The sequence below is a fragment of the Arachis duranensis genome, chromosome 9 (assembly GCF_000817695.3).
Source record: "Arachis duranensis cultivar V14167 chromosome 9, aradu.V14167.gnm2.J7QH, whole genome shotgun sequence".
Taxonomy (NCBI): domain Eukaryota; kingdom Viridiplantae; phylum Streptophyta; class Magnoliopsida; order Fabales; family Fabaceae; genus Arachis; species Arachis duranensis.
In genome coordinates, this window is record NC_029780.3 from 92,140,815 (window position 1) to 92,155,269 (window position 14,455).

Below are 14,455 nucleotides of genomic sequence, written 5' to 3' on the forward strand. Positions count from 1 at the left end.
GAAAATACCTGAAATCACAGAAAAACACACAAACTCATAGTAAAGCCTAGAAAAGTGAATTTTAACTAAAAACTAATAAAAATATACTAAAAACTAACTAGATCATACTAAAAACACACTAAAAACAATGCCAAAAAGCGTACAAATTATCCGCTCATCAACCATCTTCCCGTTTCAAAGCTACTTGATCAGTAACTGCCACATTCATTTCCCCCCGTTAGAATTGAGCATGAAAAGCAGTTTCCAACTGATTCTATGTTGCTAACAAATTTGGTTTGAGATTCGAAAACCAAGTGAATGCATTCTTCGTTAACGAAGAAGAAAAAAACTTCACCTTCAAATTTTCATCATTGGCAACATGTTCAGTGGTTGATTCTCCAACTTTCCTGGCAAACTTTGTGACTATCTTTGGATTTTTTACCCCTCTTGGCACTTCAGCCATTTGAATAACTTGGAGGAAAGCAGACACAAAGTGTGGTCGGTTCATAAAACCAACATTCAGACCAACTCGATTCAGTACTTCTTCCACAATTCTGGTGACCTGATAACATTCACCGCCATGATTAGCACGTAACCTGGCCAGAACTTCATCTGCATTTTGCCCACGAGAAACTACATGAGGATTTTCTTCATTAAAAATATTGTTTTCATTTTGAAATCCATTCCCGAATCCTTCATTATTTCCTCTGGCATTATGCCCTTCACCCTCATCATAATCAACAATTCGGGCAATTCGTTCGACTTGTCTAGCAAGACGTTCGAATTTCGATTCGTGATCAGCCATCATAGGATTCAGAATTGTGATCATTTGTTGAGTCAATAAATTGAGTAAGTCATGGTGACTTTCCTCTACTTGTTGTTGATATACTGCCATTGAACAGCATTCAAAGTAGAGCCCACATTATAATCACGAGAATACTCGGAATGCTGTTGTGGGTTTTGAGTATTATTCACCCCACTTGTACTCCCAAAACAAATAGGTGGAACAAAACTACCCACTAGTGGGGTATAACAAAGAGGAAGATCATATGGAGGCCAACCAGCGGTTAGTGGAGGCTGGAATGGTGGCAAAGTGCCACGTGGACGAGTGTTACGTCCAATGTTTCCAGTATTGAACAGTCGTAACTGCTATACTTTCACTTCCAAATGCACCTTCCGAACGTGAAGTCACGTCCGCTTGTTGCACAATTACTGGTATGCTATCATTGGTGGATGAACCACCATTCACATTTGACATTTCATCAGCCATGTGAATGATCTTTCCACTTTGTAATCGCATACACCGAATGACACCGAAAAATACTTATTTGACACACTTCAAATTTTTAAAATTGTCCCATTGGGCGTGCTAATTTTTTTGTCAATTTTTAGCAAATCGGTGGTGGTTCGATATCTAGTGGTCTGGGAGCGAAACCTACTCCTCTTTACATGTAGCACTTTTCTAAAAGTACATCAAAGTGTCTTCGATTAGATGGCGTTTGAGATAAAAGATAAAATAAAATTTGAAAATTGATAAAAGAAACAGATGAATAAAGTTTTTAAAAAGAAAATGTACTGAAAACGGAAAAGTTTGCGTTGAAACTTAAAAAGAAAAACAATAAAATGGCTTTAACTGAGTCAAGGGGCTTTGACATGAAAACTAAAAATGCAGAAATGTAAATTGGACATTGAAAGTAAAGAACGCTTGAAAAATAAACTTGCTTGAAAGATAAATTCTACAAGAAAATAAATTGAAAGAAGACAATGTGGAAGGAACCCTACAGAAAAATGACTCAATTGCAGACTTAAGAATTATCTGCGGATGTGAGTGTGCTTGAGTATTTTTCTGATCAGTTAAAGTTCCAACCTTTATTCCCTAAAACTTTCTAGTATTTATAATATACTTTTGGTAACTGACAATTAATTACAAAATCACAGCCTTGAATGCATATCCCTTGGTAACCGTTCCCGCTTCTTTGTCTATAGACGTTACCCATGATTTCCTCGCGTGATGAAAGCCTTTAACTTCTCCACTACCATAACTACTCGATTCACTTATTCGAATATCTTATTTGATTAATCATCTTGAATATCTATCCAGTTAGACCCGTCCGATTTAATAAAGCATTTCGAAATCCAACTCGTATCGAGTATCTCCAATTAATACCTGTGCGTGCATCCTTTTGACAACTGCTTATATTTTCGACTACTTCTCTGCTTCGAATCAACGCACCTTAATCAAAAATATTTTTTGATTAACAAATGTTAATAGTCAATTAAGATTCCTAAGTGCCTGTTGAGATGTCACTTAACTTGTCATATTAGCAAATTTTGACACTATCATCAAAGAAAATGACAGAAGGACTAACATGACTAATTTAAAATCTTTAAATGACGAATTTGATAATTTTGTTCAAAAACTAATTTAGAGAATGAGTGATTTTTCAAGGATTAATTTGACCATTTACTCAAAAAATTATCTAAAAAGAAATACAGTTGATGCGTGAGCATCTTTCTTATCTTTTTCTAGTGAATTTGCAATTAAATTATTGAGTTTAATCAAGAATTAATTATCTTTTAGCCACTATGGATGCTACTTTGAGTCTTGTGCAATTCTGTTTATTTTAGGTAGCATTCAGCTGGATTTGATGGAGTTTCTGCAGCACAAGAATTAAAGGAGAAAACTAGCGAGGAGCGACGCGTGCGCGTACTTGACGCGTGCGCGTACTTGACGCGTGCGTATGATTTGGAGCTTTCCATGACGACGCGTGCGCGTGGCTGACGCGTACGCGTGATTTGAAGATTTGCATGGCGACGCGTGCGCGTACCTTACGCATACGCGTGACACGCGAAAACGTGGCATGCGTCAGGTGCAGAAAACGCTGGCGGCGATTTCTGGGCTGCTTTTGACCCAGTTTTTAGCCCAGAAAGTACAGATCAGAGGCTGCAGAGTGAAGGAATTAAGTGGTCCCCATCCATCAATTGAAGACTTGTTGATTCCCATAATTAATTATGATTTAAATTTAATTTTAAAATAGAAAAGATATTTTTTAGTTTTAGAAAGTAGATTTTAAATTTATTAGGATTAGATATAAAAGGATTTGGAATTAGTTAACTTTGGAAGCCATCAGATTGGAACTCAGTACATTTTACCTGAATCCTTATTTTTCCTCTCTGAACCATGAGCAACTAAACCTCCACTGTTAAGGTTAGGAGCTCTGTCTATTATATGGATTGACATTATTACTTTTCTCTTTTAATTCATGTTTGATTTATAATTCAATAATTGTTTTCATTCTTTATTTTATGAATTTGGGTGGAACGGAAGTATGACCTATGTTCTAATTGAGTTCTTATATAACTTGGAAAAGCTCTTTACTTGAACAACAGCTTGAAAACATATTATCCTAAATTTTTAATTGTTTGTATTTAACGGGATACGTGACATATAATCCTCTTATTTTTGGATAATTAGGATTCTTGTGGCATATAAACTGGAATTTGATCATCACCCTCTAATTGGAATTAATTGACCAAGGAATTGGCAATTGATGAATTTTAGAGGAGACTATGAAGATCTAAGGAATTAGGGTCTAGTCACATATAGTTTGCCATGAATTAAATCTTGCATGATTAAAAAAGTTAGTAAGAAAAGCCAAATAGATAACTCTGAAGCCTTAACTATTTTCTCCCATATTTTATTCCCAACTTATTCACCTGTTGTCTTCAAACTCTTAATTTATTGTTTAATGCTCTTTGAACATCCAACACTCTTTTCTGTTTGCCTAACTAAGTGGTTTAACCAACCATTGTTGCTTGATCCATCAATTCTCGTGGGATCGACCCTCACTCACCTGAGGTATTACTTGGTATGACCCGGTACACTTGCCGGTTAGTTTGTGGGTTACAAAATACCGCACCAAGTTTTTGGAGCCGTTGCCGGGGATTGATTGTGATTAACAACTATTAGTTGTTTGATTGCTTAGATTAGGTTTTTAGTTTTAATTTTATTTAACTTTTGTTTTATTATTTTCGAAAAAAATAAAAATTAAAAATTAAAATATTTTTATCTCTTTACACAGGTTACCTCACTGGGAATTCTCTGCACTCTGACGTAGAGATTTCCATCTTTTCTTGTTTTCTATTTGTTTATGCGCAGGAACAGAGACAAAGAACATCTCTTAGACTTTGATCCTGAACCTGAAAGGACTTTCATGCAACGTTTACAACAGGCAAGACTTTACAAGGCTGTGGAATCCGCTATGGATCCTAACAATGCTGTTAATGCCAATGTGGCAAACCCAAATGGGGATGAGCAACAAAGGAGAGTGCTTGGCTCTTATTCTGCTCCTACTGCAGATCTTTATGAAAAAAGCATTGTGGCACCTCCTATAGCTGCGAATAACTTTGAGCTGAAGCTACAATTGGTCACCCTGGTGCAATAAAATTGCCAGTATCATGGTCTTTCCCGCGAAGACCCAAATCAATTTATTTCCAATTTTCTACAGATTTGTGATACTGTGAAGACAAATGGAGTGAACCCAGAGGTGTACAAACTAATGCTCTTCCCATTTGCTCTAAGGGATGGAGCAAAGCTGTGTCTAGATTTTCGACCCAAGGAGAGTTTGGATACTTGGGACAAGGTTGTTACTGAGTTTCTTACTAAATTTTTCCCACCAAAGAAGCTGACTAAGCTTAGGGTGGAGGTTCAGACCTTCAGGCAGAAGGATGGTGAAACTCTTTATGAAGCTTGGGAGAGATACAAGCTACTGACTAAGCAATGCCCTCTGCACATGTTCTCCAAATGGACTCAACTAGATATCTTTTATGAAGGTTTGGGTGAAATGTCCAAGATGTGCTTAGATAATTCTGCAGGAGGTTCATTGCACAAGAAAAAGATACCAGAGTAGACTATTGAGCTTATTGAATTGGTTGCTAGCAACCAATATTTATACTCATCTAACAGAAATCCTATGAACTCTGAGGCCCCTCAGAAGAAGGGTGTTATGGAAGTAAAAACTCTTAATGCTATTCTTGCCCAGAAGAAGCTTATGTCTCAGCAAATAAATCTACTTACTCAACAGATGGGTGGCATGCAAGTCTCAACTATCAACACCAAAATCTACCTCAAAAGGCCTCTTATGACATGATAGGTAATTTTGTTCAAAATGATAATTATGATTATGCTCAATTTTCTTCTGAACAGGTCAATTACATGGGGAGTGCTCCTAGAAATCCCAACAATGATCCCTATTCTAAGACCTACAATCAAAGGTAGAGAAATCACCCAAATTTTGGGTGGAGAGAGCAACCTCAGAGGCCACAGAATTTTAATCATAATTTTCAGGGTGGTTTTCAACAGAATAATTTTAATCACCACCAGTTTCAGTCATCTCAGCAAGCAACTTCTTAGCGCCAACAGAATAATGATTTGGAAGCAATGTTGATAAGTTTTAGACAGGAAACCAGAGCATCAATCAAGAACTTAGAGATTTAGATGGGTCAATTAGCCACAAAAGTTAATGAAATTGATCAAAGGACCACTAATAGCCTTCCTGGTAATATAGTAGTGAATCCAAGAGAGGAATGCAAAGCTATCACCTTGATAAGTGGACAAGCAGCAAGTATGGAAGCATAAGTTGCTGAGGAGCCAGTTGAAAAAGATTCCAAGGTTATTCAACTGAGAAGTGGTAAAGTAGCTAGCTCTGAGACCAAGGTCAATGAAGAGTTAGTTGAAAAAAAGCTCCAGAGGAGAAGAAGGAAGAAGTAGAGCATGCCCCTCCAAAGCGTGCGGACAACCCATTCCCAGACTCTCTTGACACTCATCCTACATTGCCAAAGGCTCCTGAGTTCAAGTCTAAGATGCCATATCCTCAGAGACTTCAAAAGGAGACCAAGGACAAGCAGTTTTCAAAGTTCTTAGAAGTCTTCAGAAAGTTGCAAATCAATATTCTTTTTGTTGAGGTTTTGGAGCAAATGCCTATCTATGTCAAGTTCATAAAGGAGCTGTTGTCAAAGAAGAAGCGTTTAAAGGGAGATGAGACAGTAGTCCTGACTAAAGAATGTAGTGGCGTAATTCAGAGTAACTTGCCAAGGAAGATGCCAGATCCAGGGAGCTTTCAAATTTCATGCACCATTGGGAGCACCACATTTGAGAAAGCATTATGTGATCTAGGAGCAAGCATCAATTTGATGCCCTTGTCCGTGATAAAGAAGTTGCAAATCCAAGAGGCACAACCTACAAAGATAGCATTACAGATGGCAGACAAATCTACAAAGCCTGCATACGGATTAGTGGAGAATATCTTGGTCAAAGTGGATAAGTTCTTCCTTCCAGTAGATTTTGTGATTCTTGACACAGGGGAGGATGAGAATGCCTCTATAATTCTAGGAAGACCATTCCTAGCCACTGGAAAAGCTTTGATTGATGTAGAAGTTGGTGAATTAGTGCTTAGAGTGCATGATGAGCAACTAGTCTTTCATGTCTTCAAAGATGTACATTCAGCAGGTGAAAAAGAGAGGTGCATGCAGACTGAGCTTATTGATCCAACCCTTCAAAAACCCCTGATGATGCACATCAGAATCTGCAGCTCAAACTTCCCTTGGTAACAATCAATAAAATTTCTCCTGACATCAAATCTAAGTTTGGTGTTGGGAATGCATCATCCACCAAGGAAGAGGGTCATAAAAAGAAAGTACCCAGAGGATGGAAAAACAAAAAGATCCCCACTGAAGGTTTCTCCCCAGGAATGAAAGTGGTGTTGACTAGCAATCTAAAGTGGATTTATACAGTAACCAGAATCCTCTCTCTGGAGCATATTGAGCTATGTTATGGAGATACAGGAAAGAAGTTCAAAGTAAGGGGTGAAGAGCTGAGCCCCTATGATCCTCCTCCTTAGAGGAGCTGACCGTCAAGCTAGTGACGTTAAAGAAGCGCTTGTTGGGAGGCAACCCGATAAATTTGTATCCTTAGTTGTTTTTCGTAGTAGTAGTTTTCTTACTTATTTGATTTTTATTGAGTTTTCACTATTTTACTAATCATGCAGCTATTTTAGAAGTAGGAACTGAATATTTCACAAAAAAGAGAGCACATGATGCACAAGTGTCGCTGGCGCGTACGCGTCATATGTATGTGCGTGAAAAATAAAAGTGAACAGAATCATTGTTGGCTCCTGAAAGAATGATGAACAAGAGAAATATTATTGCTAATCTGAAAAATCATGAAATTGATTCTTGAAGCAAGAAAAAGTAGTGAAAATTTTTTTTTACAAGGAATCATTGGATAAAGAAGCAGAAAAAGCCAATAGCCCTTAAAACCAAAAGGCAAGGGTAAAAAGGATCCAAGGCTTTGAGCATCAACGGATAGGAGGGCCCAAGGAAATAAATCCAGGCATAAGCGGCTAAATCAAGCTGTCCCTAACTATGTGCTTGTGGCATGCAGGTCCAAGTGAAAAGCTTGAGACTGAGTGGTTAAAGTTGTGATCCAAGGCAAAAGAGTGTGCTTAAGAACTCTGGACACCTCTAAGTGGGGACTTTAGCAAAGCTAAGTCACAATCTGAAAAGGTTCACCCAGTTATGTGTCTGTGGCATTTATGTATCCGGTGGTAATACTGGAAAACAAAGTGCTTAGGGCCACGGCTAAGACTCATGAAGTAACTGTGTTCAAAAATCAACATACTAAACTAGGAAAATCAATAATACTATCTGAATTCTGAGTTCCTATGGATGCCAATCATTCTGAATTTCGAAGGATAAAGTGAGATGCCAAAACTGCTTGGAAGCAAAAAGCTACTAGTCCCACTCATCTAATTAGAATCTGAGCTTCACTTAAAACTCTGAGATATTATTGCTTCTTGATTTCTTTTTATCCTATTTTATTTATCTATTTGCTTGAGGACAAGCAACAGTTTAAGTTTGGTGTTGTGATGAGCGGATAATTTATACGCTTTTTGTTTTTAGGCAAAAATCATATTTCTGGACTTTACTATGAGTTTGTGTGTTTTTCTATGATTTCAGGTATTTTCTGGCTGAAATTGAAGGAGCTGAGCAAAAATCTGATTTAGGCTGAAAAAGGACTGCTGATGCTGTTGGATTCTGACCTCCCTACACTCGGAATAGATTTTTTGGAGCTACAAGAGTACAATTGGCGCGCTCTCAATTGGGTTGGAAAGTAGACATCCAGGGCTTTCCATCAATATATAATAGTCTATACTTTGCGCAAAGATAGACGACGTAAACTGGCGTTCAATGCCAGTTCCATGTTGTAGTCTGGCGTTCAGCGCCAGAAACAGGTTACAAATTGGAGTTCAACGCCAGAAATAGGCTACAACCTGGCGTTCAACTCCAGAAACAGCCCAGGCACGTGAGAAGCTTAAATCTCAGCCCCAGCACATACAAAGTGGGCCCCAGAAGTGGATTTTTGCACTATCCATCTTAGTTTACTCACTTTATGTAAACCTAGGTTACTAGTTTAGTATTTAAACAACTTTTAGAGACTTATTTTGTATCTCATGACATTTTTAGATCTGAATTATATACTCTTTGATGGCATGAGTCTCTAAACTCCATTGTTGGGGGTGAGGAGCTCTGCAGCGTCTCGATGAATTAATGCAATTATCTCTGTTTTCCATTCAAACACGCTTGTTCCTATCTAAGATGTTCATTTGCGCTTCACCATGAAGAAGGTGATGATCCGTGACACTCATCACCGTCCTCAATCCATGAACGTGTGCTTGACAACCACCTCCGTTCTACATTAGATTGAATGAGTATCTCTTAGATCTCTTAATTAGAATCTTCGTGGTATAAGCTAGAATTGATGGCAGCATTCATGAGAATCCGGAAAGTCTAAACCTTGTCTGTGGTATTTCGAGTAGGATTCAAGGATTGAATGGCTGTGACGAGCTTCAAACTTGCGATTGTTGGGCGTAGTGACAGACGCAAAAGAATCAATGGATTTTATTCCGACATGATCGAGAACCAACAGATGATTAGCCATGCTGTGACAGAGCATTTGGACCATTTTCACTGAGAGGATGGGAAGTAGCAATTGACAACGGTGACACCCTACATACACCTTGCCATGGAAGGAGTCTTGTATGTGTGAAGAGGAGTACAAGAGAAAAGCTGAAATAAAGAGGACAAAGCATCTCCAAAACTCCAACATATTCTCCATTATTGAGTAACAATTACTTATTCCAAACACTTTCATTTTTTACAATTAAATTCAAAGAACCTTATTGGCATCCTAACTAAGATTAATAAGATAACTATAGCTTGCTTCAAACCAACAATCTCCGTGGGATTCGACCCTTACTCACGTAAGGTATTACTTGGACGACCCAGTGCACTTGCTGGTTAGTTGTGCGGATTGCAAAAGTGTGATTGCAATTTTCGTGCACCAAGTTTTTGGCGTTGTTGCCGGGGATTGTTCGAGTTTGGACAACTAAAGGTTTATTTTGTTGCTTAGATTAGGAATAATTTATTTTTGATGCTATAGAGTCATTAAATCTGAGTCCTTTATTTTCTTTTCAAAAATTTTTCAAAAATATTATTTTTCCTTATTAATTTTTAATTTTTATGTGAGTTTAGTTTTATATTTTAAGTTTGGTGTCAATTGCATATTTTCTATTTTCCTTTAAATTTTTTAATTTTTGTTCTTTATTCTTCCTTGATCTTCAAATTGTTCTTGTCAAATTTTCTTGTTTGATCTTTGGTTTTTCCTATTTTGTGTATTTTTCGTGTTTTCCTTGTGCTTTTTCAAAATATTAGTTTTCAAAATTATTTTTTATACAACATTAAAACACGTTACATTTATAGCTCAGTTGGCTAGAGCGTTGGCTTATGTTCTTGGCAATTGGGTATCTTCCTTTTAAAACTTTTTTTCAAAAATATTTTTTCTTTGATTAAATCTTGTGCCAAACTTTAAGTTTGGTGTTTTCTTGTTAATCTTTTTTTTAATTTTCGAAAATTTTATTGTGGTTTCCTAAAAATTTTAAGTTTGGTGTTCTTTCTATTGTTCTTGGTGTTCTTGTAAATCTTCAAGGTGTTCTTGAGTCTTTCTTGTGTTTTGATCTTAAAATTTTTAAGTTTGGTGTTCCTTGGTGTTTTCCCTCCAAAATTTTCGAAAACAAGGAGCATTAGATCTAAAATTTTTAAGTCTTGTGTCTTTTGTGTGTTTATCTCTTTCATCATAAAATTCAAAATTCAAAAAAATATATTTTCTAACTATCTTTATGGCATATTTTCGAATTTTTTTATATAAAAATTTCAGATTTCAATTTCAAAAATATCATAACCACTTTCTCTCTCCTCACTTTTTCGAAAATCTTCATAAAATATTTTTAAATTCTCTTTTTTATTTTTATTTTATTTTTACTTTTATTTATTTTTATTTTTATTGTCGTCTTTATTTTATTTTATTATTATTTCGAAATTTTTATATATAATAAAATAAATAGAATAAATTCACCTGATAAGGAGGTAGATCAGGATGTCTACAGGCTATTACTGTTCCCATTTGCTGTAAAAGACCAAGCTAAGAGGTGGTTAAATAACCAACCTAAGGACAGCATAAAGACATGAAAACAGCTGTCAGAAAAATTCCTGAATCACTATTTTCCTCCAAAACGGATGACACAGCTAAGGCTGAGCATCCAACGCTTCAAACAAGGAGATAATGAATCTCTTTATGATGCTTGGGAGAGATACATAGAGATGCTAAGAAAATGCCCCTCTGAAATATTTTCAGAGTGGGTGCAGTAAGACATCTTCTACTATGGCCTTACAAAAAGAGCTCAGATTTCTCTAGACCACTCAGCTGGTGGATCTATACACATGAGAAAGAAAATAGAAGAAGCTCAAGAGCTCATTGATACAGTTGCCAGAAATCAGCATCTGTATCTAAGCAGTGAACCTTCCATGAAAGAAGAGGCTAAAACAGTAACTGCTGAACTGAGTCCTACAGAACAAGTTACTGAATTCAATCAGCAACTGGATTTTCTAACAAAACAGCTAGCCGAATTCAAGAAAATACTACAAGAAACAAGAATGGCTAATATGAATATGGAAGTACAGTTGAAGCAAACAGAACAGCAGTTATCAAAACAAATAACAGAAGAGTGCCAAGCAGTTCAATTAAGAAGTGGAAAAATATTAAATACCTCACTTCAAGGTAGCAAGAAGCCAAGAAATGAGCAAACTACCCAAAATCTATCTGAGGACAGTAAGAGCCCAGAGAGGAATAATTCTGGCGCTCAAACACCAGAAAATGGGTGGAAAGCTGGCGCTAAACGCCCAAACCATGCTCAGTCCTAGCGTTGAACGCCCAAAGGGAGCACAGTTCTGGCGTTCAAACGCCAGAAGCAAGTAAGGAGTTGGCGTCTAACGCCACTCCAACTTCCACCCTTGGCATTCAAATGCCAGTGGGGGATCAGACACATACAAGTGCTGATAATAACCCATCTAAAAAGGCTTCTCAACCCACACCTGTAGGCAATAAACCTACAACAACTAAGGTTGAGGAATACAAAGCCAAAATACCTTATCCTCAGAAACTCCGCCAAGTGGAATAGGATAAGCAATTTGCCCGCTTTGCAGACTATCTCAGGACTCTTGAAATAAAAATTCCGTTTGCAGAGGCACTTGAGCAAATACCCTTTTATGCTAAGTTCATGAAAGAGATCTTAAGTCATAAGAAGGATTGGAGGGAAAGTGAAAAAGTTTACCTCACTGAAGAATGCAGTGCAGTCATTCTGAAAAGCTTACCTGAGAAGCTTAAAGATCCCGGAAGCTTTATGATACCATGCACATTAGAGGGTATTTGTACCAAGCAAGCTCTATGTGATCTTGGGGCAAGTATCAACCTGATACCTGCATCTACTATCAAAAAGCTTGGTTTGACTGATGAAGTTAAACCAACCCGGATTTGTCTCCAACTTGCTGATGGCTCCATTAAATACCCATCAGGCGTGATTGAAGATATGATTGTCAAGGTTGGGCCATTTGCCTTTCTTATTGACTTTGTGGTGCTGGAAATGGAGGAGCACAAGAGTGCAACTCTCATTCTAGGAAGACCTTTCCTAGCAACTGGCCAAACCCTCATTGACGTCCAAAAAGGGGAAGTAACCCTGAGAGTCAATGAAGATGAGTTCAAGTTGAATGTTGTCAAAGCAATGCAGCATCCAGACACCCCAAATGACTGCATGAGCATTGATATTATTGACTCTTTGGTAAAAGAGGTCAATATAACTGAGAGTCTCGAATCAAAGCTAGAGGATATCTTTAAGGATGTTCAGCCTGATCTGGAGGAATCAGAGAGAATAATAGAACCTCTGAAAATCCCTCAGGAAGAGGAGAAACCTCTTAAACCCGAGCTCAAACCATTACGACCATCCCTGAAATATGCATTTCTGGGAGAAGGTGATACCTTTCCTGTAATCATAAGCTCTACCTTAGAGCCACAGGAAGAGGAAGCACTAATTCAAGTGCTAAAGACACACAAGACAACTCTTGGGTGGTTCATTAGTGATCTTAAGGGCATTAGGCAAGCCAGATGCATGCACAAGATCTTATTAAAGGGTGACGCTAAGCCAGTGGTTCAACCACAAAGGCGGCTGAATCCAGCCATGAAGGAGGTGGTGCAGAAGGAGGTCACTAAATTACTAGAGGCTGGGATTATTTATCCTATTTCTGATAGCCCCTGGGTAAGCCCTGTCCAAGTCGTCCCTAAGAAGGGTGGCATGACAGTGGTTCATAATGAAAGAAATGAACTAGTTCCTACAAGAACAGTTACAGGGTGGCGTATGTGTATTGATTATAGAAGGCTCAATACAGCTACCAGAAAGGATCATTTTCCTTTACCATTCATAGACCAGATGCTAGAAAGACTAGCAGGTCATGAATACTACTGCTTCTTGGATGGATATTCAAGTTATAATCAAATTGCAGTAAATCCCCAAGATCAAGAGAAAACAGCATTCACATGTCCATTTGGAGTATTTGCATATAGAAGGATGCCATTTGGCCTGTGCAATGCACCTGCAACCTTTCAAAGGTGCATGCTCTCAATTTTCTCTGATATGGTGGAAAATTTTATGGAAGTCTTCATGGATGACTTTTCAGTATTTGGAGACTCATTCAGCTCCTGTCTTGACCATCTAGCACTTGTTCTAAAGAGGTGCCAAAAGACTAACCTGGTTTTAAACTGGAAGAAATATCACTTTATGGTGATTGAAGGAATTGTCCTTGGGCACAAAATTTTGAACAAGAAAATAGAAGTGGATCAAGCTAAGGTAGAGCTAATTGAAAAATTACCACCACCAACCAATGTTAAGGCAATCAGAAGCTTTCTGGGGCATGCAGGATTCTATAGGAGGTTTATAAAGGATTTTTCAAAAATTGCCAAACCTCTAAGTAATCTTCTACTGCTGACACGCCATTTATCTTTGATAAGGAGTGTCTGCAGGCGTTTGAGACTCTGAAAGCTAAGCTGGTCATAGCACCAGTCATCTCTGCACCAGACTGGACATTACCTTTTGAAATAATGTGTGATGCTAGTGACCATGCCAATGGTGCAGTGTTGGGACAAAGGCATGACAAACTTTTGCACGTCATTTATTATGCCAGTCGTGTTCTAAATGACACACAGAAACTACACAACCACAAAAAAAGAGCTACTTGCAGTGGTTTACGCCATTGACAAGTTCAGATCTTATTTAGTAGGATCAAAAGTGATTGTGTACACTGACCATGATGCTCTTAAATATCTACTCACAAAGCAGGATTCGAAACCCAGACTCATCAGATGGGTGTTGCTTCTGCAAGAGTTTGATATAAAAATAAGAGACAGAAAAGGGACAGAGAATCAAGTAGCAGATCACCTGTCCTGAATAGAACCAGTAGAAGGGGCGTCCCTCCCTCTTACTGAGATTTCTGAAAACTTTCTGGATGAGCAACTCTTTGCCATCCAGGAGGTGCCATGGTTTGCAGACAACGCAAACTACAAGGCAATAAGATTCATACCCAAAGAGTACAGTAGGCAGCAAACAAAGAAATTGATCACGGATGCAAAGTACTATCTTTGGGATGAACCATATCTCTTCAAGAGATGTGCAGACGGAGTAATCCGTTGATGTGTGCTTAACGAAGAAGCACAGAAGATCCTCTGGCACTGCCATGGATCACGGTATGGAGGACATTTTGGAAGTGAGCGAACAGCCACAAGAGTCCTCCAATGCGGCTTCTACTGGCCTACTCTCTATAAAGACTCCCAAGTATTTGTACTTAACTGTGACAGTTGCCAAAGATCTGGCAATCTGCCTCACAGTTATGCCATGCCTCAATAAGGGATCTTGGAGATTGAGTTGTTTGATGTATGGGGTATTGACTTCATGGGGCCTTTTCCACCATCATACTCAAACACTTATATTCTGGTGGCAGTGGATTATGTGTCCAAATGGGTGGAAGCTATTGCAAC

The 14,455-nt window shown here is 38.0% G+C and overlaps 1 protein-coding gene and 1 non-coding gene across 2 annotated transcripts; both read right to left on the reverse strand.

Moving 5' to 3' along the window:
- Window positions 1-253: 253 nt before the first annotated feature.
- LOC107466191 (uncharacterized) lies at window positions 254-1,279 on the reverse strand. Its single transcript, XM_016085182.1, has 2 exons — window positions 1,135-1,279; window positions 254-867 (listed from the first exon to the last, which is right to left on the reverse strand). The coding sequence occupies exons 1-2, from the start codon at window positions 1,277-1,279 to the stop codon at window positions 254-256; spliced, it is 759 nt and encodes a 252-aa protein (XP_015940668.1).
- A 3,391-nt stretch (window positions 1,280-4,670) lies between these two features.
- Window positions 4,671-4,777, reverse strand: LOC127741735 (small nucleolar RNA R71). Its single transcript, XR_008002942.1, has one exon. It is a non-coding gene; the product is annotated as a small nucleolar RNA R71 (small nucleolar RNA).
- Window positions 4,778-14,455: the final 9,678 nt, after the last annotated feature.